This window comes from Nicotiana sylvestris, chromosome 5 (genome assembly GCF_000393655.2).
Source record: "Nicotiana sylvestris chromosome 5, ASM39365v2, whole genome shotgun sequence".
In the NCBI taxonomy this organism is placed as follows: Eukaryota; Viridiplantae; Streptophyta; class Magnoliopsida; order Solanales; family Solanaceae; genus Nicotiana; species Nicotiana sylvestris.
This window is the reverse complement of record NC_091061.1, coordinates 135,696,774-135,717,962: the sequence shown is the minus strand read 5'-3', so window position 1 is coordinate 135,717,962 and position 21,189 is coordinate 135,696,774. Positions and strand designations below refer to the sequence as shown.

Genomic DNA, 21,189 nt, shown 5'->3' with positions numbered 1-21,189 from the left:
TTCACCATGTTTAAACGGTTTATTTAAGTTTTCCTTTTATCCGAATCATTATGTTGAAAACCCTAATTTCTTAGTTCTAATCTTGGGTTTTTGAATTTGTTTTTGATAATGTGTTCAACTAATGTTACCCTTGCACACTTGACAGCATGCTCTATAATGTTTTAACCTTTCTACGCATTTAGAAATCCTGCTATAGGAAATTCTGCAATCATGTCGTGCATATTAGACATCCTGCTTAGGAATTCTACATATAGATCACTCTACATTTATATGTGCATATTAGATACCATGCTTTAAGATCTCATTCGTACTTTCTCAGTCACACCTAGAGTAAACTACTGATTACGGAAGAGGTAAAAATAGCTTCACATTTGATTATCCTGTTTAAAATAAACTAGTATTAATCCTTGTATTTTAATAACACTTAGAATAGTATGATTTTAGGTAAATAAATTCCTTCATTGTTCTAATAGTTTTGGTAACAATTGTGCATTATCCTACGCTTAGGCAAGCCTTAGGTAATCCAATTTCTTATAAAATTGGAAACTGCCCCTTTGTGTGTCCTGCTTAATGATTTATAGGCTTAAACTCAGTAGGAAAACTGATTAGGGCCCTTGCTTCTGAGTTATGAAATGAACCTGCATATCTATTGTGTTCTGAATACTCATCTAGACATCATCTCTTAGGACACTGTCGCCCTTATCTATGTTTGAATTGTGCTTTTTACATGCCTTATCAGTGGAGGCAAACTGAGCCTTTTATTTGCTCCTTCCTGTTCTTATTTGCTAAGAGTCCTATGTGTTATTACTTGTCGCCTTAGTATTTTTCCTTTAAACCTTAGGGGTCGGTCTAGAACTGCCTATAGGTAGAGGTCCTAACTCTCCTCCAGGACCATTAAGAAGGGACGGGTAACAGTACGCAATAGAGATCGCTGATCAACACTCGCTTTGATAACCACTAAGGGGGTGGGAAGGGTAGATAAGGGATATGATGACTACGCGCTAATGTCACGTGTATCCCCTCATTGAGGAGTGTTTGCCGGACATTTTGTGGGGTGATCCTATAGGCTAACCAACCTAGGACTTCTCCTTTCCCAAAATTCCTTTTGTTTTAAACTTTATTTTATATGTATACAACTTGTTCAAAATCTTTGCCTTATTATTTGAGCTATACAACGTGCTTTACTTGCGAATTATTTGATTCAACTATTTATTTATTAATGGACTAATTCGTAAATATAAGTTCGGCCGGGACCCACAGTCGTGGACGAAGAGGGGTGCCTAACACCTTCCCCTCGAGGTCATTTCGAGCCCTTACCCTAATCTCTTGTAATGCAAACCAATCCAAGGGTTAATCGCTCTAGGTGCCCTAACGCACCATAACCTGTTAGGTGGCGACCCTTCAAATACCCAATTCCCAAAAGGAAATGACTTATTACCCCCATTATTGTCAAAACCTGGACCTCTCTCCGTAGAGGGAAAAAAAGGGGCCCGACAGAACTCCCATTAGGATTTTGGTTTTTTGTTGTTATATGAGTGTCGTGTACGTGAGGTGACGAGCGTGTACATGTGCTAATTGTTGAAAAATCCCATTTTTATTAAGTAAATATCTGTGTTTCCTTTTTGTTGAACACTACTTGCATTTAAAGCCTACTATTTAGCTTAGTAAAGCATGCTTATGTGACTTAACTGTACTATCTGCTTAAACTGTCTATTTGAATTATGTGCAGCATGTTTAGAATAGAAATCTCTGCTTTTCATGGTATGAACTTGAATTGAATTGTAGATTCTTCCTTGAGGTTGTTGTGTGTTTACTTTGGGACTACGGATCGGTATTCCAGTAGATCCCCCAGCACATTAATATTTGGGACTACGGGACAACACCCGGTAGATTCCCCTGTACTGGATATTTACTTTGGGACTACGTATTGGTATTCCGGTAGATCCCGCTGCACATTTATATTTGGGACTACAAGACAACACCTAGTAGATTCCCCTATACTTGATATTTACTTTGGGACTACGGATTGGTATTCTGGTAGATCCCCGTGCACATTTACATTTGGGACTACGGGACGATATCCTGGTAGATCCCCCTGTTGCTATCTCTGTACTGAGCTATATTCTTTTTGTGCTTTTATTCTTTATCGATTGTTTGTACTTTAGCTTCATTTCATAATGCTTACCTTGTTATATATTTATAACCACTAGGTCCTGACCGTCCTCGTCACTACTCGACCAAGGTTAGGCTTGGCAATTACTGGGTATCGTTGTAGTATACTCATGACCTTTCCTTTACATGTTTTCCATGTGCAGATCCAGGTTCTGATGGTCAACCATTACCTATGAGGCAGTATATATCAGAGACTTCGAGGTATATCTGTCGCGTTCGCAGATCAAGGACTCCCTCTCAATTCTTCCCTTTAACTTTAGACTTCCTGTATTTACTTTTGATTAGACATTCTGGAGTTAGAACACTTTGTCATTTCCATAGCTTGTGATTTCGTGAGATTCCGAGTTTTGGGAGTGCCTTGAATTCAGTTGAGAGAGTGAGGTTGTATATGCCAAGCGACAAATTTTTAACTTCTCTATTATATTACTCGTATTTTGCTAGTTTCAGATTCTGTTTTTTTTACTTTTTCTACAAATTGTTAGGCTTACCTAGTCGTAAGGACTAGGTGCCGTCACGACAGTTCATGGAGGGAGAAATTGGGTCGTGACAAGTTGGTATCAGACCTCTAGGTTCATAGCAGTCATGAATCAAAAGTCAGTTTGTTAGAGTCTTACGGATCGGTATGGTGATGTCTGTACTTATCTACAAGAGGCTATGTATTTGTTAGGAAAATTCCACTTCATTTGATTCTTTGTCATGCGAAATTATTTACTTCGAAATTCTAAACTTCTGTCTTCTATTCTCTCAAGATGGTGAGGACACATGCTACCGGAGATGACCAGGCACGTGAGCGAGCTGCCACAGAGGAGCCACCAGTAGCTCTAGTCGGAGTGCAGGCACCTGAGATGCATACTAGTACTACTCCAGCACTTCAAGAGACAGTAGCACAGTTCCTGAGCATGTTTGGTACATTGGTTCAGGAGGGGTTCATTCAAGTTGTGCCAAATACTTCACAGATCGGGGGAGGGACCCAGACTTCCGCCGCCCCCACTCTAAAGTAGCGAGTTCATATTGGTCAAGTTTCAGGTGTCATTGAGACACAGTCTGTGGTCCCATTTTAGTAGGTGGTAAGGATCGCTCGCCGAGTAGAGGACAGGTGGGTCTAGGAGAGAGAGGACAAACGAGGTCAAGAGAGATAGTATAGGGAGGCGAGGAGACCTCATAGACCGGAGAGATCCACTAGTCCTTATTTCTTAGGTAGGGTACGACATAGTAGAGGTTTTGCGGGTCAGCCAGTTCAGTTTGCGTTTAAGGCTTCGCGCACTGTTTCAAGTGTTCAGGGGTCTCAAAGTACTCGTATCACACAGTTCCCATAGCCACATTAGCAGCGAGGTTGTTTTCAAAGTACTCGTATCCCCATTAGTGTGGCTACACACGCCATATAGTGAGGAATTGCCCTAGACTAGGGAAATGCACCTCCACAACCTTCTCAGCCATAGCGTGCTCCACAGGGTCCTCAGGTTAAGATTACAGCACCAGTTGCTACCCTACTTGCCCAGCCAGCTAGACGTGGAGGTCGGGGAGGTAGAGGTCGCCCTAGAGGGGGAGGCCAGGCCCGATATTATGCTCTTCCTACCCATACAGAGGTTGTTGCCTCCAATTTTGTCACCACGGGTATTGTCTTGGTTTGTCATAGAGATGCATCAGTTTTAATCAATCCAGGGTCCACTTATTCTTATGTATCCTTTTTTTTTGCCCCGCTTTTGGGCGCATTTCTGGATTTTTTTTGAGTTCCCTTGTTTATGTTTCTACTCCTGTGGGAGATTCTTATGTTGTGGACTGTGTTTATCGGTCGTATTTGGTTGCTCTTAGTGGTTTTGAGACCAGAGCCGATTTATTATTGCTCAGCATGGTATATTTCAAAGTCATCTTGGGCATGGACTGGTTGTCGCCCATTATGCTATTCTTTATTATCATGACAAAACTGTGACGCTGGCTATACCAGGTGTAGCGTAAGTAGAGTGGAGGGGTACTTTAGATCACACTCCCAGTAGAGTTATTTCTTTCCTTAAGGCTCATCGAATGGTTGATAAGGGGTGTGACGCATATCTAGCCTATGTGAGAGATATCAGTATTGATACCCCTACAATTGATTCAGTCTCAGTAGTACAGGATTTATCTGATGTGTTTCCAACTAATCTTCCAGGCATGCTACTCGATACAGATATTGATTTTGACATTGATCAGTTGCCGGGCACTCGGCCCATTTCTATTCCTCCGTATTGTATGTCCCCTCCTAAGTTAAAGGAGTTGAAGGATCAGTGGAAGGAATTGCTTGATGAGGGTTTTATTCAACCTAGTGTGTCACCTTGGGGTGATCTTGTCTTGTTTGTGAAGAAAAAGAATGGTTATATGAATATGTGAATTGATTATTGTCAGTTGAACAAACTTACAATGAAGAACCGGTATCCTTAATTTGCCTCGTATTGATGATTTGTTTGACTAGTTACAGGGTTCTTAAGTGTTTTATGATTGACTTGCATTCATATTACCATCAGTTGAAGATTTGGGAGCCGGATATCCTGAAGTCTGCTTTTAGGACTCGGTATGGTCATTACGAGTTCGTTGTTATTTCATTTAGGCTAACCAATGGCCCAACATCCTTCATGTATTTGATACACAGTTTGTTCCGACCGTATCTTGACTTGTTCGCCATTGTCTTATTAATGATATTCTAGTATACTCCCGCAGTCGGGAAGATCATAAGCAACACCTGAGGACAGTGCTTCAGATTTTGAGAGAAAGGAAATTGTATGCAAAGTTCTCGAAATGTGAGTTTTGGCTGGATTCAGTGTCATTCTTGGGTCACGTGGTATCGAGTGAAGGGATCAAGGTGGATCCGAAGAAAATGGAAGCAGTGTAAAGTTGGCCCATACCATCCTCAGCTACATAGATCCATAATTTTCTTGTCTTGGCGGATTATTATCGTCGATTTGTTCATGGATTTTTCATCTATGGCAGCACCTATGAACAGGCTTACCCAGAAGGATGCTCTATTCCAGTGGATGGAAGAGTATGAGGAGAGCTTCCAGAAGCTCAACACAGCTTTGACTACAGCCCCAGTATTGATATTGCCTACAGGTTCGGGGTCTTATACAGTCTATTGTGACACCTTGAGGATTGTCTTTAGGGTGTATTGATGCAGGACGGTAGGGTGATTGCCTACGTATCCAGATAGTTGAAGGTACATGAGAAGAATTATCATGTCTATGATCTCGAGTTAGCTGCTATTGTTCACGCCTTGAAGATTTGGCATCATTGTTTGTACGGTGTCCTTTGTGAGATCTATACTGATCACTGGAGTTTGTAGCATCTGTTCAAGTAGAAGGATATTAATTTGTGCCAGAAGAGGTGGTTAGAGCTGCTGAAGGACTATGATATCACTATTTTGTATCACCCGGGCAAGGCCAATGTGGTGGCCGATACTTTGAGCTACTAGGTAGAGAGTTTGGGGAGTTTGGCTTATTTACCAGTAGCAGAGAGGCCCATGGCGATGGATGTTTAGGCTTTAGCCAGCCAGTTTGTGAGATTGGATCTTTCGGAGCCCAGTCGGATTCTAGCTTGCATGATTTCTCGGTCTTCCTTATTTAATCGTATCAAGAGCGTCAGTATGATGACCCTCATTCGCTCGTCCTCAAGGACAAGGTTCTGCATGGTGATGCCAGAGATGTGATTATTGGTGGAGGGGGGTGAAGAACGATATAGTTGGGTTTGTAGCTTGGTGCCTCAATTGCCAGCAGGTGAAGTATGAGCACTAGAAACCGAGTGATTTGCTTCAGTAGATAAAATTCCGGAGTGGAAGTGGGAGCAGAACACCATGGACTTTGTAGTTGGACTCCCACGAACATTGAAAAAGAAAAATTCGATGCCATTTGGGTAATCATGGATTGGCTGACCAAGTTCGTGCGTTTCATTTCTGTGTGTACCACCTATCCTTCAGAACGGTTGGTGGAGATTTATATCTAGGAGATTGTTCGTCTACATGGTATTCCAGTTTCCATCATTATGGATAGAGGTACTCAGTTCACATCACGGTTTTGGAGGGTCGTACAGCATGAGTTAGGTACCCGGGTGGAGCTGAGCACATCATTTCACCCCCAGATGGAAGGACAGTCCGAGCGTACTATTTAGATTCTTGAGGATATGCTCTGTGCGTGTGTGATGGAGTTTGGAGGCTCTTGGGATCAATTCTTGCCACTGGCAAAGTTTGCCTACAACAACAGTTATCAGTCCAGCATTCAGATGGCACCGTGTGAGGCTTTGTATGGTAGGCGGTGTAGACCTCTGGTGGGATGGTTTGAGCCGGGTGAGGCTAGATTATTGGACACAGACTTGGTTCAGGATGCCTTGGAGAAGGTTAAGGTGATCCAGGATAGACTTCGCACAGCTGACCGGAAGGTTCTTGATGTTTCCTATATGGTTGGAGAGCGGGTCTTGCTTCGGTTTTTGCCTATGAAGGGCGTTATGAGATTTGGAAAGAAGGGGAAATTGAATCCGAGGTTTACTGGTCCTTTTGAGATATTGAGACGTGTTGGGGAGGTTACTTATGAGCTTGCCTTACCTCTCAGCTTGGTAGGAGTTCATCTGGTATTTCATGTTTCAATGCTTCGGAGGTATTACGGTGATCCATCACACATGTTGGATTTCAGTTAAGTCTAGCTGGACAAGGATCTATCTTATGTTAGGGAGCCAGTGGCGATAGTGGACAGACAAGTTCGAAAGCTAAGGTTAAATAACATTGCATCAGTGAATGTTTAGTGGTGGGGTCAGCGGGTCGAGGAGGCGACTTGGGAGACCGAGCAGGATATGCGCAGCTGTTACCCTCATCATTTCACTACCTCAGGTATGTCTCTATGCTCGTTCAAGGACGAACAAATGTTTTAAGAGGGGGGGATGTAACGACTCGGCCTATCGTTTTAAGAATTAACGCCCTGATCCCCTATTTAACTGCTTTCCCCATGTTTGTTTCTGCTATTGTGAGTTGTCGGGAGGATTCGTTTTGAATTTCGGACTGTTTAGTGACACTTAGTCCCTAAATGAGAGTTTAAGCTTTAGAATTTGGACCGTATTTGGAGAAGTGTAAAGACGGCATCGGAATGGAATTACATTGGTTTCGTTAGCTCCATTGGGTGATTTCGGGCTTAGGGGTGTGTTCGGATTTTGTTTCAGAGGTCCGTCACTTATTTAGGCTTGAAATACCGTTGAAGTTTTCGGATCGATAGTGAGATTTTGATATCGGGTCAGAATCCGATTCCAAAAGTTAGAATAGCTTCGTAGTGTTGAATGTGATTTATGTGCAAAATTTGGGGGCAATCGGACTTGGTTTGGTTGGTTTTATCATCGGGCGTAGTATTTTTGAGATTTCTAGTTCATAAGGCTTGGATTGGAGGGTGATTCATGGTTTTAGCATTGTTTGATGTGATTCGAGGATTGGAATAAGTCCGTATGATGTTTTAGGATTGGTTGGCATGATTGGTTGAGGTTCCGGGGCCTCGGGTGAGTTTCTGATGCTTAACGGAAGTTGAATTATACTTAGGAAAATCCGAGGCTTTTCTGAACTTATCATAATCGCACCTACGTGTATGGGACCGCAGGTGCGGCACCGCAAAAGCGGTATGAGGATCGCAGGTGCGGACTAAGGCTTGAGTGGAGTTGGTCGCAGATGCGGCCTAAGGACCGCAGAAGCGGACCGCATCTGCGAGTTTGTGAGAACATGTGCAAAAGTTTGGCTTTAGTGAAAAGTCACAGGTGTGGCTTATTTTCCGCAGAAACGGGACCGCAGGTGTAGTCCCATGGTCACAGAAGCGGATATCGCTGGGCAGATATACAACATTCGAGGGTTTGAACTCATAACTTGGAAAAATGATTTGGAGCTCGGTTGAGGGCGATTTCTCAGGGGTTTTTGAAGGAGAAACATTGGGTAACGTTTCCTATCTTGATCTTGATCCTAGAACTATAATATATTGTTGTTTTCCTCTTCTGATTAAAGAAATTGGGGGTAACAGTTTGAGAAATGGAGGAAAGGTTCCCCAATTGAAAATCCGAGTTTTGAGTGAGATTTTTATGTCAGATTTTGGTGATTTTTGTTCGAGCGTGTTCGTAAGTGATCGGGGGTTCAGAATTTATAAATTTTATCCAATTCCGAGACGTGGGCCCGGAGGACTTTTTGGGTGATTTCCTTAAATTCGCATGTTAGCTTCGAATTAATTAGTTAAATTAGTTACTTGAAGTTATATTTACATTATGCAATTTATTTGAATAGATTTGGGCCATTTAGAGTCTGGTACTCGTGGAAAGAACGAGATTTCGAGTTAATTGATCTAGTTCGAGGTAAGTGGCTTGCCTAACCTCGTGCGGGGGAACTTCCTTTTAGGATGTTTGTTTTGTTGTTATATGAGTGTCGTGTACGTGAGGTGACGAGTGTGTACACATGCTAATTGTTGAAAATCCTATTTTTATTAAGTAAATATCTGCGTTTCCTTTTTGTTGAACACTACTTGCATTTAAAGCCTACTATTTAGCTTAGGAGAGCATGCTTAAGTGACTTAACTGTACTATCTACATAAACTGTCTATTTGAATTATGTGCATTATATTTAGAATAGAAATCACTGCTTTTTGTGGTATGAACTTGAATAGAACTGTAGATTCTTTCTTGAGACTGTTGTGTGTTTACTTTGGGACTACGGATCGGTATTCCGGTAGATCCCCCTACACATTTATATTTGGGACTACGGGACAGCACCCGGTAGATTCCCTGTACTGGATATTTACTTTGGGACTACGGATTGGTATTCCGGTAGATCCCCTATGCATATATATATTTGGGACTACGGGACAGCACTCGGTAGATTTCCCTGGATATTTACTTTGGGACTACGGATCGATATTCCGGTAGATCCCCCTACACATTTACATTGGGGACTACGGGATGATATCCCGGTAGATCCCCTTGTTGCTATCTCTCTGTACTGAGTTATATTCTTTCTGTGCTTTTATTCTTTATTGAGTGTTAGTACTTTAATCATACTGCTTCATTTCATAATGCTTACCTTATCATATATTTATAACCAGTAAGGCCCTGACCTTCATCGTCACTACTCGACTAAGATTAGGCTTGGCACTTACTGGGTACGCCTGTGGTGTACTCATGGCCTTTCCTGCACATGTTTTTCGTGTGTAGATCGAGGTTCTGCTGCAGAGCTATTTTACTAGTAAGGCAGTCTATATCATAGACTTCGAGGTACATCTGCTGCGTCCGCAGATCTAGGAGTCCCTCTCTATTATTCCCTTTAGCTTTAGACTTCATGTATTTACTTTTGATTAGACATTCCGGAGTTAGAACACTTTGTAGTTTCCATAGCTTGTGATTTCATGAGATTCCAGGTTTTGGGAGTGCCTTGTGTTCAGTTGAGAGAGTGAGGTTGTATTTGCCAAGCAACAAATTTTTAACTTCTCTAATATATTACTCGTATTTTGCTAGTTTCGGATTCTGTTTTTTTCTTTTTCCAAAAATTGTTAGGCTTACCTAGTCGTGGGGACTAAGTGTCATCACGACAGTTCACGGAGGTAGAACTTGGGTCGTGACAGGAAGATTGTACAAGTGTGACATGTAGTCATTTGATTGATTGAAGATTTAAAACCAAGTGTGGAGATTTTTGGTACTATCGCTAATGTGAGAATTTGTACCTGAAGGGCGCTTGGTTCATTTGGTCATGGACAGTTGAAGTGTGTTATGTATTTGATGGTTGTCCTTCTGTGTCAGGGGTTATTATGGATCCTTGAAAGGTTATTAGCCCAGTGCGGTACGACCAAATTAGCCCAGTGTGAATGTGGGCTATATATCAGGCCTTGGATGTTATTTCGTCGACGACTATTTCGTGTAATGCTTGTTACACCCCATGTTTTTGTGCATGAAAGTACGTCATAAGTAAATTGATATAAGCTCGGAAATGAGCTGTCACACTCCGCACTATTAAATTACGATGATGTTACGCCCTGCAATATTACGTTGATGTTACCCTCTGCAATATTATATTATGATGATGTTATGCCCTGCAATATTATGTCGATATTACACTTTGCAGTATTATATTAAGACGATATTACACCTTGTAGTATTGTACGTTGGAATTGTCATAAGATAATTGACATCAGTTCAAGGACAAGATTATTTGGATATTATAAATATTATGTTATTTCAAACAAGTGATAAGTAAATTATGAAGGTGAGAGGGTAAACGAATCGAAGAAAATGAGCTTCGTCGAAGTTTGACAATTTGGGATAAAATATGGTCCGAGCTATAATACCCAGTATTTATGGACTAGTACCATATAAGGTGCTACATGACCATGATAGTAGGGTGTATAAATTATGCCAAAAGTGAGTAGTATTTTAATTAATTTGAAATAAATCTTAATTATGTGGATAATTGGGTAATTATAGATTTTTAGTGGGAGATTAACTAAGTGGCTAAGCTAATTATGTAATTTGAATATGCTTGACAAGCCAAAAACGTGGCAGCACATCAAATCCAAATTGTGACTCTTAAAGTCACATAAAAGGTGGCACATTTGGAGGAAATTTTGTGACTAAGTCAGCCAAAGTTGGGCCCACATCCATGTTTAAGATATCTTAAACTTAAGAGTCTCATGACTGTTAAGAAGTCTCGTCACGTTACTATCTCAAACTTAAGAGTCTCATGACTCTTAAAGAATCTCATCACATTACTTTGGTCATTCTAATATGCATTTGTATATATCGCATAAGCAATGTAAGATCTTCAACAATTCAAAGCAACGTGAGATTTTGTAATTCTAAGGGAGTTTGGTATAATCTTTCTCAAAAACATCATACGAATTTTTCCCTACCTCGATCCGATGTTACGTGTCTTTTTCGCAATTGACGTGTGTTAGATAGATTGTCAAGAGAATTTGTTTAGGTATGTTAAGGCTATCCCTTCTTTCTTTTTGGAATGATCCATACGACATAAACGAAACGAGCAAATGAAAAACTTCCACAAATGACTCTATTCATAGAAATACTAGATATGCCTATGTTCTTGATTCCCCGTGTGTCCTATTATTCTATCATCTGTTTGTGGATCTTAGAAAATACATAAATTAATAAAGTTTATTTTATGATATTAATCAAAGGAATAATGGTCTTATAACACTCCGAAAGATTTTATTGATGTATTTCGCATGCATTGCATTTATTTGCATTAACCCATGACCAGATGACATTATATACGCCTATATATATATATATATATATATATATATATATATATATATATATATATATATATATATATATATATTTATGTATGTATATGGGATATGGAAAAAGGTTACGGCGATATATATGCACCACTACCTGATCAGCTGGTATACGTTGATGATTTGCCCACAGTGGCCGAGATGATATGATGGGATGCCCTCAGAGGCTTGATGATGTTATGAACGCATATACCCATAGATCGCATGGCATTTATACGCATATGCATGACATTATAAGTATTAAATGATTCACAGAGCTATTTAGACATACATGTTGAGTTTTCTTCTCCATATTTCTCTCATGTCTTTTATTTACTGATTTTTCATTCCTTATATACTTGGTACAATATTTGTACTGGCGTCCCTTTTTCCTGGGGACGCTGCATTTCATGCCTGCAAGTCCCGATAGACAGGTTGAGAGTCCTCCAAGTAGGCTATCAGTTCAGCAAAAGATGTTGGTCTGCTCCATTTGCTCTGGAGTTGCTTATTTGGTCAGTATGATTAGGACGTGTATTGCTTAGCATGGCGGGGCCATGTCTTGACATTTATGATATTATGTCTTCTTATGGGCTTGTAGGCAGATGTCATATACATGGATACTTGAATGGCCTTGTCGACCTATATTTTGAGTATATAAATGATCATGTCGGCCTTATAGGCTCGTACGTTATGTGTATAAGTTTGGATTACATGTTGGGTCGTCCAATGTCGAGTATTTCCCAATGTTTTATTCTACTTATCTCACACAGTCTCTCTAGCTCATTTACTTATGATAGTATGAATTGAAAGATACGTTACGTTGGTACTCGGTTGAGTAAGGTATCGAGTGCCCGTTGCGGCCCATCAGATTGGGTCGTGACAATGCTATATTGTGTCGTATGAGTGGTGAAATGGCTTGATAAATTTCATACGTGTTTAGGTTCCGTGTAGTGATGATGTTATGTTAAAAGGATGGTTCTCGAGATTCAGATCATATATTGCACATTAGTTGTGTTTGAGTTTTGTAGCGCATTGCGCTATTCGTCTCCTCAGGGATAGTATCATGCACTTGGCATGCTTGTAACCGATATTCAAGTATTTTGTAGTAATGAGCACATTCTAGCTTAGTAGGTATCTCCTTATATAGATTTTATGTGTGGATAGTGTGATGTTGAGTACAGTTCCCCTTATATCTATTACCGTGTGTTTTACTTCTCATTTTTTAAGGAAGGTTCATAACATTTTTTTGATTGTTTAATTAGTTACATGGGTCGAGTAGTTCTTTCCAGAGTTTGTTTTCCTTATATATCACATTTGAGTTCGTGGCTTGTTGGCACATTGCGGCATCATATGAGATTTTTGGCAGTGCTTGAGGTGGCTTATTACCTGGGCAGCTTATAATGGGTGAGACGAGAATATTGGACATGGGATCAGTGCGATAGGATTTATATAAGGCATATTAAAGAGTGATTATCGATATTCAGTTCAGAATGAGGTAAAGGTTCTGGTCAGGAGAATAGACCCAATGATTTATTGACTCGGTAGTTGTTTATGAGTTTTTTACACATCCTTTCCATCATGGTAGTATTGCAAGAGTCAGAACATGACATATATGAGTCATGAGGTGTGTTGTGAGCATCGTATTTATGAAATTTCAGCTATCGTTATCAGAGAATGTCATTATAGTCATGTGAGTTATGCACTGCATAGTGTGGATTCAGCAAGGATATGCAATCATGCATTGGTGCATTGTATAGTGATTGATACGGTGTTTGTATAATGGGAGCAGGCCTGGTAGAGAATTCTAGATGTTGGAATTGGCTTCTAAGGCTTATTTGACTAAGAAAAGGTGGGAAATCTTCAGACTGGCTCTAGCTAGTGTGCTCAACTGAGCTGTGGTAGCACGGATAGGTGTGTGAGGTGTTAAACAGTGATTTCAGATAACTCCAGAGCAGTTTTTAGCACGTTCGAGGACGAACTCATGTTTAAGTAGGAGATAATATAACGACCCGACCGGTTTTTTTGAGCTCTAGTATGTTGTTCGATAAGTTCGGGCTTTGAGTAGCTTCACTTCAGGTAATATGACTCGTACGCGTGATCAGAATTGAATTTCGGGAAGTTCGGAGTTGATTTGGAAAGAAAATTCTCATTTCGGAAGCTTCATGTTGGAAGAGTTGACTAAGGTTGAATTTTTAAGTAAACGACCTCGGTATCGGGATTTTAAGGTTCCAAGAGGTTCATATGATGATTTCGGACATGGTCGTATGTCCGAATCGGGTTTTGGATGACTTGGGAGCGTTTCCGCATCGATTGGGGAAGTTGGCATTTTGAAAGAATTTCATAAATTTGGGTTTAAGTGAATTTCAATGATATCGATATCTGTTTGGGATTTTGAGTCTGGGAATAGCTCCGTATGGTGATTCCGATATTGGTAGCGCATCCGGAAGTGGACTTAGAGGTCCGTATGTCATTTTAGAGTCATTTGGTGGAAGTTAGAAATTTGAAGGTTTTTGAGAAGTTTGACCAGAAGTGCACTTTTGATACTGGGGTCGGATTCTGATTCTGGATGTTGGAGTAGGTCTGTAATGTCACATGTGACTTGTGTCCAAAATTTGAGGTCAATCAGACGTGATTTTGTAATTACTCGGCCGGTCGTTTTAAGAATTAATGCCCAAATCCCATATTAACTGCTCTCCCCGTGTTTGTTCTACTATTTTGATTTGCCGGGATGTTTGGTTTTGAGTTTCGGAGTGTTTTGGGACACTTAGTCCTTAAATGAGAGCTTAAGCTTTTGAATTTTGACCAAAGTCAAAGCCGTGTGAAGACGGCCTCGGAATGGAATTTTGTTGGCTCCATTAGCTCCGTTGGGTGATTTCAAGCTTAGGGGCGTATTCGGATTGTGTTTAGGAGGTCCGTAGCTAATTTAGGCTTGAAATGCCGAAAGTTGAATTATTGAAGTTTCCGGTTCGATAGTGAGATTTTGATATCGGGGTCGGAATGGAATTCCGGAATTTGGAGTAGTTTTGTAGTGTTGAATGTGACGTGTGTGCAAAATTTCAGGTCATTCGGACGAGGTTTGATAGACTTTTTGATCGAAAGTGTAATTTGAGAGTTTTTGGAGTTCTTAGGGTTGAATTAGTGTTAAATTGGTGTTTTGATGTTGTTTTGAGCGTTTCGAAGATTTGAACAAGTTTGAATGATATTTTAGGATTGGTTGGCATGTTTGGTTGAGGTACGGGGGGCCTCGGGTGTGTTTCGGATGCTCAATGGGTCATTTTGGGACTTGTTGGAATTGCAGAACTGCATTGTTTCCTTAATCGTGTTCGCGACCTTGCCTCCACGTTCGCATCATGTAATTTAGGAGGATGATTTAATTTTTCTTCGCGTTCGCATGTTTTTGCTCGCAATCGCGGAAGTCTGCCCCCTCTACCTTTGCGTTCGCATCCCTCTATTCGCGTTCGCGTAGTAGAACTAGGAGCAGGGGGTACTGTGACCATTTCCTCTACGTGTTCGCATTGTCCTATCCACGAATGCGTAAGCCTGCCTTTCCCTCTTCCGCGTTTGCGTGCTTTATCATGCGTTCGCATAGCCCAGTTCAGGAGCCATCAGATTTTCCTCTTTGCAATCGCACCTCATTTAACGCGATCACGATGTACAACCACCTGAGCAGTATTAAACATTTCAAAAATGAGGGTTTGGCCATTTTTATCAAAACTTAAGCTTTGGAGCTCGGATTTGAGCGATATTTTGAGGGATTTTCAGAGATATCGATTGGGTAATGATTCTTAACTTCTTTTTGCTTGTAACCCATTAATCTAAACATGAATTCATCATTTAATTTTGGAATTTTCATGAAAATTGGGGGAAAGTTCTTAGACCAAAAATTCGAGTTTTGATTGGGGAATTGACATAGGATTTGGATAATTTTGGTATGCTTGGACTCGTGAGAGCATGAGGGTTCTGAAAATATAAATTTTACCCTATTCCATGACGTGGGCCCGGAGGGCGTTTTGGTTATTTTACCTAATTTCATGTAATATCTTAGAATTTGTTTGTAGAATCGGTTACATGAAGTGTTATTTACATTATGCAATTGAATTAAACAGATTTGAGCCATTTGGAGTTGAGTACTCGTGGCAAGAACGTGGGTTCGGGTTGATTTTGAGCCGGTTCGAGGTAAGTGGCTTGCCTAAACTTGTGTGGGGGAAACTTCCCTTAGGATTTGGTATTATTGATATTTAAAATGCCTTGTACGTGACGTGAGGAGTGCGTACTTGTGCTAATTGTTGAAATCCGATTTTCTTTACATAATTTTAATTGTGTTTCTTTTTCCTGTTTATACTACTTGCAATTTAAACCTGTTGTTAGCTTAGGGAAGCATGTCTAATTGACTTAATTGCTTTACTTACTCAAACTGCCTTATTTGGATTATGTGCAGCATGGAAGGCTAGAAGTACCTATTTTACCTTAGTATGGAATTTGAATTGAATTGTGTATTCTTCGTTGTTGTTGCTGTGTGTTTACTTTGGGACTTTGGGACGGTATCCCGGTGATTCCCCCCTGCATGTTTACTTTGGGACTACGAGATGGTATCCCGGTAGATCCCACCTGCATGTTTACTTTGGGACTACGGAATTGTATTCCGGTAGATCCCCCTGCACATTTACATTGGAACTACGGGACTGCACCCGGTAGATTCCCCCTGTACTGGATATTTACATTTGGGACTACGGATCAGATTTTCGGTAGATCCCCGCACATTATGAGTTGGACTACGGGACTGCACCCTGGAGATCCACTGGATATTTATATTTGGGGATTACAGGACGGTATCCTGGGAGATATCCGGTTGTTATCTCCGTGTTTTGTTGTACTCCTTTTCGTGATTATTTTGTCTCTGTTATAGTTGTTGTTGTTCTTTCTATTCTATGTTATTTCTTACTGTTGCACTTAATTATACTATCTTATTCTATACTGTTATACCTTATATTTCCTTTAATCTCATTAGGGCCCTGACTTTCTTCGTCACTACCCGACCGAGGTTAGGCTTAGAACTTATTGAGTACAATTGTGGTGTACTCATGCCTTTTTTGTTCATGTTTTTCATGTGCACATCCAGGTACTTCCACTTAGTCTTATCATCCTTAAGGCGAGGTGCTGTTGTAGAGACTTTGAGGTATATCTGCCGCGTCCATAGACCGAAGAGTCATTTTCTATTCTTAGTACTATTATAGCCCTTTTGTATTTTCCTTGTTGATAGACATTTTTGGAGTTAGAGCTTTTTATGTAACCTCTTAGCTTGTGATTCATGGGGTTCCGGATTTTGGGAGTGTTAGGTTGAAGTTTTGTACTGTTATATGCCAGGCGGCATCTTAAACACTTTTTTGTTTTATTGTCTCAGTTTTTAATAATTTTGTTTTCGCAATTGTTTTCTTTTCCGCATTTGTCAGGCTTACCTAGATGTAAATACTAAGTGTCATCACGATAGTTCACGGAGGGAAAACTAGGATTGTTACAAGTTGGTATTAGAGCTCTAGGTTCATATGAGTCATGAATCACAAGACGGTTTATTAGAGTCTCGCGGATCGGTACGGAGACGTCTGTACTTATCTACGAGAGGCTATGTAACTCTTAGTAAAATTCCACTTCATTTGACTTCACTGTCGTGCTAGATTCTTGACATCACCAATTCTAAACCTCTATCTTCCATTCTCTCATAGATGGTGAGGCTACGTACTATCGGAGATGACTAGGCACCCACACGAGCTGTCATCGAGGAGCCACCAGCAGTTCCAGCAGGAGTCCAGACACCTGATACGCCTACTGCTACTACTACTCTAGCACTTCAGAAGACATTAGCACAGTTCCTGATCATGTTTGGTACATTAGTTCTGGCGGGGTTGATTAGTTTAGGAGGAGCACAGACTCCCGCTGCCCCCACTCCAGAGCAGTGAGTTGTCATTGGTCAGGTTCCAGGTGCCATGGCGACATAGCCTATAGCCCCAATTCAGCGGGTATTGAGAACCTCTCACCGAGTAGAGGGCAGGTGGGTCTAGGAGATAGAGGACAGACGAGGTCAGGAGAGCGAGTATAGGGAAGTGAGGAGACCTCGTACACTAGAGAGACCTACGGGTCCTTACTTTGGAGGAAGAGTACGGCATGGTAAGGGTTTTGTGTGTCAGCTAACTCGGTTTGCATCTCAGACTTCACATAGTATTTCAGGTGTTCAGGGGTCTCAGAGTACCCGTACCGCATAGTTTCCACTGCCACGTCAGCCGCAAGGTTGTTTTGAGTGTGGTGACATATGCCATATGGTGAGGTATTGTCCCAGGCTTAGGAGGGGTGCACCTCCACAGACTTCTCAGCCACAGCGTGCCCTGCAGAGTTCTCAGGCTATGGTTATAGAACCAGTTGCTACCCCACCTGCTCAGCCAGCTAGAGGTGGAGGTCGGGGAGGTAGAGGTCGCCTTAGAGGGGGAGGCCAGGCCAGATACTATGACCTTCCTGCCCATACCGAGGTTGTTGCCTCCGATTCTAACATCACATTTATTTTACTAGTTTGTCACAGAGATGCATCAGTTATATTCGATCCAAGCTCCACTTATTCTTATGTGTCTTCTAGTTTTGCTCCGCATTTGGGTGTACCTCGGGATTCTTTTAGTTCCCCTGTTTAGTGTTTCTACTCCTATGGGTGATTCTTAAGTTGTGGACCACATTTATCAGTCGTGTTTGGTTGCTCTTAGTGGTTTTGAAACCAGAGCCGATTTATTATTGCTCAACATGGTAGATTTTGATTTTATCTTGGGCATGGACTGGTTGTCACCCCATTATGCTATTCTTGATTGTCACACCAAAACCGTGACTCTGGCTATGCCAGGTGTACCATGTGTTGAGTGGAGGGTGCCTTAGACAACACTCTCTGTAGAGTTATCTCTTTCCTTAAGGCTCAGTGTATGGTTGATAAGGGGTGTGACACGTATCTATCTTGCGTGAGAGATGTCAGTATTGATACCCCTTCAGTTGAATCTGTCCCAGTAGTATGGGATTTTCTAATGTGTTTCCAGCTGACCTTTCGGGCATGCCGCTCGACAGAGATATTGATTTTGGCATTGATCTGTTGCCGGACACTCAGCCCATCTCTATTCCTCCGTATCGTATGGCTCATCCTAAGTTGAAGGAGTTGAAGGATCAGTTACAGGAATTGCTTGATAAGGGTTTTATTCAGCCTAGTGTATCACCTTAGGGTGCTCCTATCTTGTTTGTGAAGAAAAAGGATGCTTCTATGCATATGTGTATTGATTATTGCCAGTTGAACAAAGTTACAGTGAAGAACCGTTATCCTTTGCCTCCTATTGGTGATCTATTTGACTAGCTACAGGGTGCACGAGTGTTTTCTAAGATTGACTTGCACTTAGGGTACTATCAGTTGAAGATTCGAGATCCAGATATCCTGAAGACTGCTTTCAGGACTCGGTATGGTCAGTACGAGTTCCTTGTTATGTCATTTGGGTTGACCAATGCCCTAGCAGCTTTTATGCATTTGATGCACAGTGTGCTCCGGCCATATCTTGACCGGTTCTTCATTGTCTTTATTAATGATATTCTGGTGTATTCCTGAAGTCGGGAAAATCATGAGCAGCACCTGAGGACAGTGCTCCAGACTTTGAGGGAAAAGAAGTTATATGCAATATTCTCAAAATGTGAGTTTTGTTTGGATTATGTGGTATTCTTAGGCCACGTGGTATTGAGTGAGGGTATTCACGTGGATCTAAAGAAAGTAGAGACAGTGCAAAGTGGGCCCGGACCATCCTCAACTATAGAGATCCGCAGTTTTGTTGGCTTAGCGGGTTACTACCGTCGTTTTGTGGAGGGGTTTTCTTCGATTGCAGCCCATATGACCAGACTTACCCAGAAGGGGTGCTCCGTTCCAGTGGATGAAAGAGTGTGAGGCAAGCTTTCAGAAGCTCAAGACAGCTTTGACTATAGCCCCAGTTTTGATATTGCCTATAGGTTTGGGGTCTTATAACATCTAATGCGATTCCTCGTGGATTGGCCTTGGAGTGGTTTTGATGTAGGACGGTAGGGTGATTGCCTACGCGTCCATACATATGAGAAGAATTATCCTGTCCATGATCTGGAGTTACTTATCATTTTTCACGCCCTGAAGATCTGGCGTCATTATTTGTATGGTGTCCCTTGTGATATTTATACTGATCATCGGAGCTTGCAGCACTTGTTCAAGGAAAAGGATCTAAATTTGTGCCAGAGGAGGTGGTTAGAGTTGCTGAGGGACTATGATATCACTATCGGGCTAGGCTAATGTGGTGGGCGATGCTTTGAGTCGTCGAGCAGAGAGTTTGGGGAGTTTGGCTTATTTACCAGCATCAGAGAGGCCTATGGCGATGGATGTTTAGGCCTTAGCCAGCCAGTTTGTGAGATTGGATCTTTCAGAGCCCAGTCGGGTCATAGCTTGCGTGGTTTCTTGGTCTTCATTATTTGATCGTATTAGGGAGCGTCAGTTTGATGACCCTCATTTGCTTGTCCTCAAGGACAAGGTTCGGTAGTGTGATGCCAGATATGTGACTATTGGTGAAGACGGGGTATTGAGGATGCAGGGTCGGATTTGTGTACCTAATGTTGATGGGCTTCGGGAATTGATTCTAGATGAGGCCTATAGTTCGTGATATTCCATTCATCCGGGTGCCGCGAAGATGTACCAGGATTTGAGGTAGCACTATTATTGGGAGTGGATCACAATGGACTTTGTAGTTTGGTTCCCACAGACTTTGAGGAAGTTCGAGGCCATTTGGGTGATTGTGGATCGACTGACCAAGTCTGCACACTTCATTCCTATGGGTACTACCTATTTTTCGGAGCGATTGGTGGAGATTTATATCTGGGAGATTGTTCGTCTACATGGTATTCTAGTTTCCATCATTTCAGATAGGGGTACTCAATTCACATCATGGTTCTAGAGGGCCATACAGTATGAGTTGGGTACTCGGGTGGAGTTGAGTACATCATTTCACCCTTAGACAGACAGATAGTTCGAGCACACTATTCAGATTCTTGAGGATATACTTCGTGTATGTGTGATTGAGTTTGGAGGGTCTTGGGGTCAATTCTTGCCATTGGCGGAGTTTTCCTACAACGGCATCTATCAGTCCAGCATTCAGATTGCACCATATGAGGCTTTATATGGTAGGCGGTGTAGATCCCCGGTGGGTTTGTTTGAGCGAGGTGAGGCCAGATTATTGGGCATAGACTTGGTTCAGGATGCTTTGGAGAAGGTTAAGGTGATTCAGGATAGACTCTATACAGCCCAGTCTAGGCAGAAGAGTTATGCGGACTGGAAGGTTCGTGATGTTTCATATATGGATGGAGAGTGGGTTCTGCTTCGAGTTTCGCCTATGAAGGGCATTATGATATTTGGGAAGAAAGGGAAGCTGAGGCTGAGGTTTATTGATCTTTTTGAGATATTGAGACGTGTAGGGGAGTTTGCTTATTAGCATGCCTTACCTCCCAGCTAGGCAGGAGTTCATCCTGTATTTCATGTTTCGATGCTCCGGAGGTATCACGGTGATTCGTCGCACGAGTTGGATTTCAGTTCTATCCAGTTGGACAAGGATTTATATTATGTTGAGGAGCCAGTGGCAATATTGGACAGGCAGGTTAGAAAGCTGAGGTCAAAGAGCATAGCATCAGTGAAGGTTCAGTGGCGGGGTCAGCCGGTCTAGGAGGTGACCTAGGAGACCGA

The 21,189-nt window shown here is 41.6% G+C and overlaps 1 protein-coding gene across 1 annotated transcript; it reads left to right on the top strand.

Annotated features, from left to right (window-relative positions):
• Positions 1-2,921: 2,921 nt before the first annotated feature.
• Positions 2,922-20,941, top strand: LOC138869348 (uncharacterized). Its single transcript, XM_070146961.1, has 7 exons — positions 2,922-3,078; positions 4,319-4,519; positions 4,851-5,031; positions 5,147-5,234; positions 6,514-6,759; positions 6,858-6,899; positions 20,498-20,941. Exons 1-7 carry the CDS (start codon positions 2,922-2,924, stop codon positions 20,939-20,941), a joined length of 1,359 nt encoding a protein of 452 aa, XP_070003062.1.
• Positions 20,942-21,189: the final 248 nt, after the last annotated feature.

Bases quoted from the DNA above. Each gene is read 5' to 3' on its own strand.
- LOC138869348 (XM_070146961.1), top strand. From the start codon at position 2,922: ATGGTGAGGACACATGCTACCGGAGATGACCAGGCACGTGAGCGAGCT. The intron at 6,760-6,857 runs GTATTTCATGTT...ATCTTATGTTAG, and splicing joins GCTTGGTAGGAGTTCATCTG to GGAGCCAGTGGCGATAGTGG. The intron at 6,900-20,497 runs GTTAAATAACAT...CACACTATTCAG, and splicing joins AGACAAGTTCGAAAGCTAAG to ATTCTTGAGGATATACTTCG.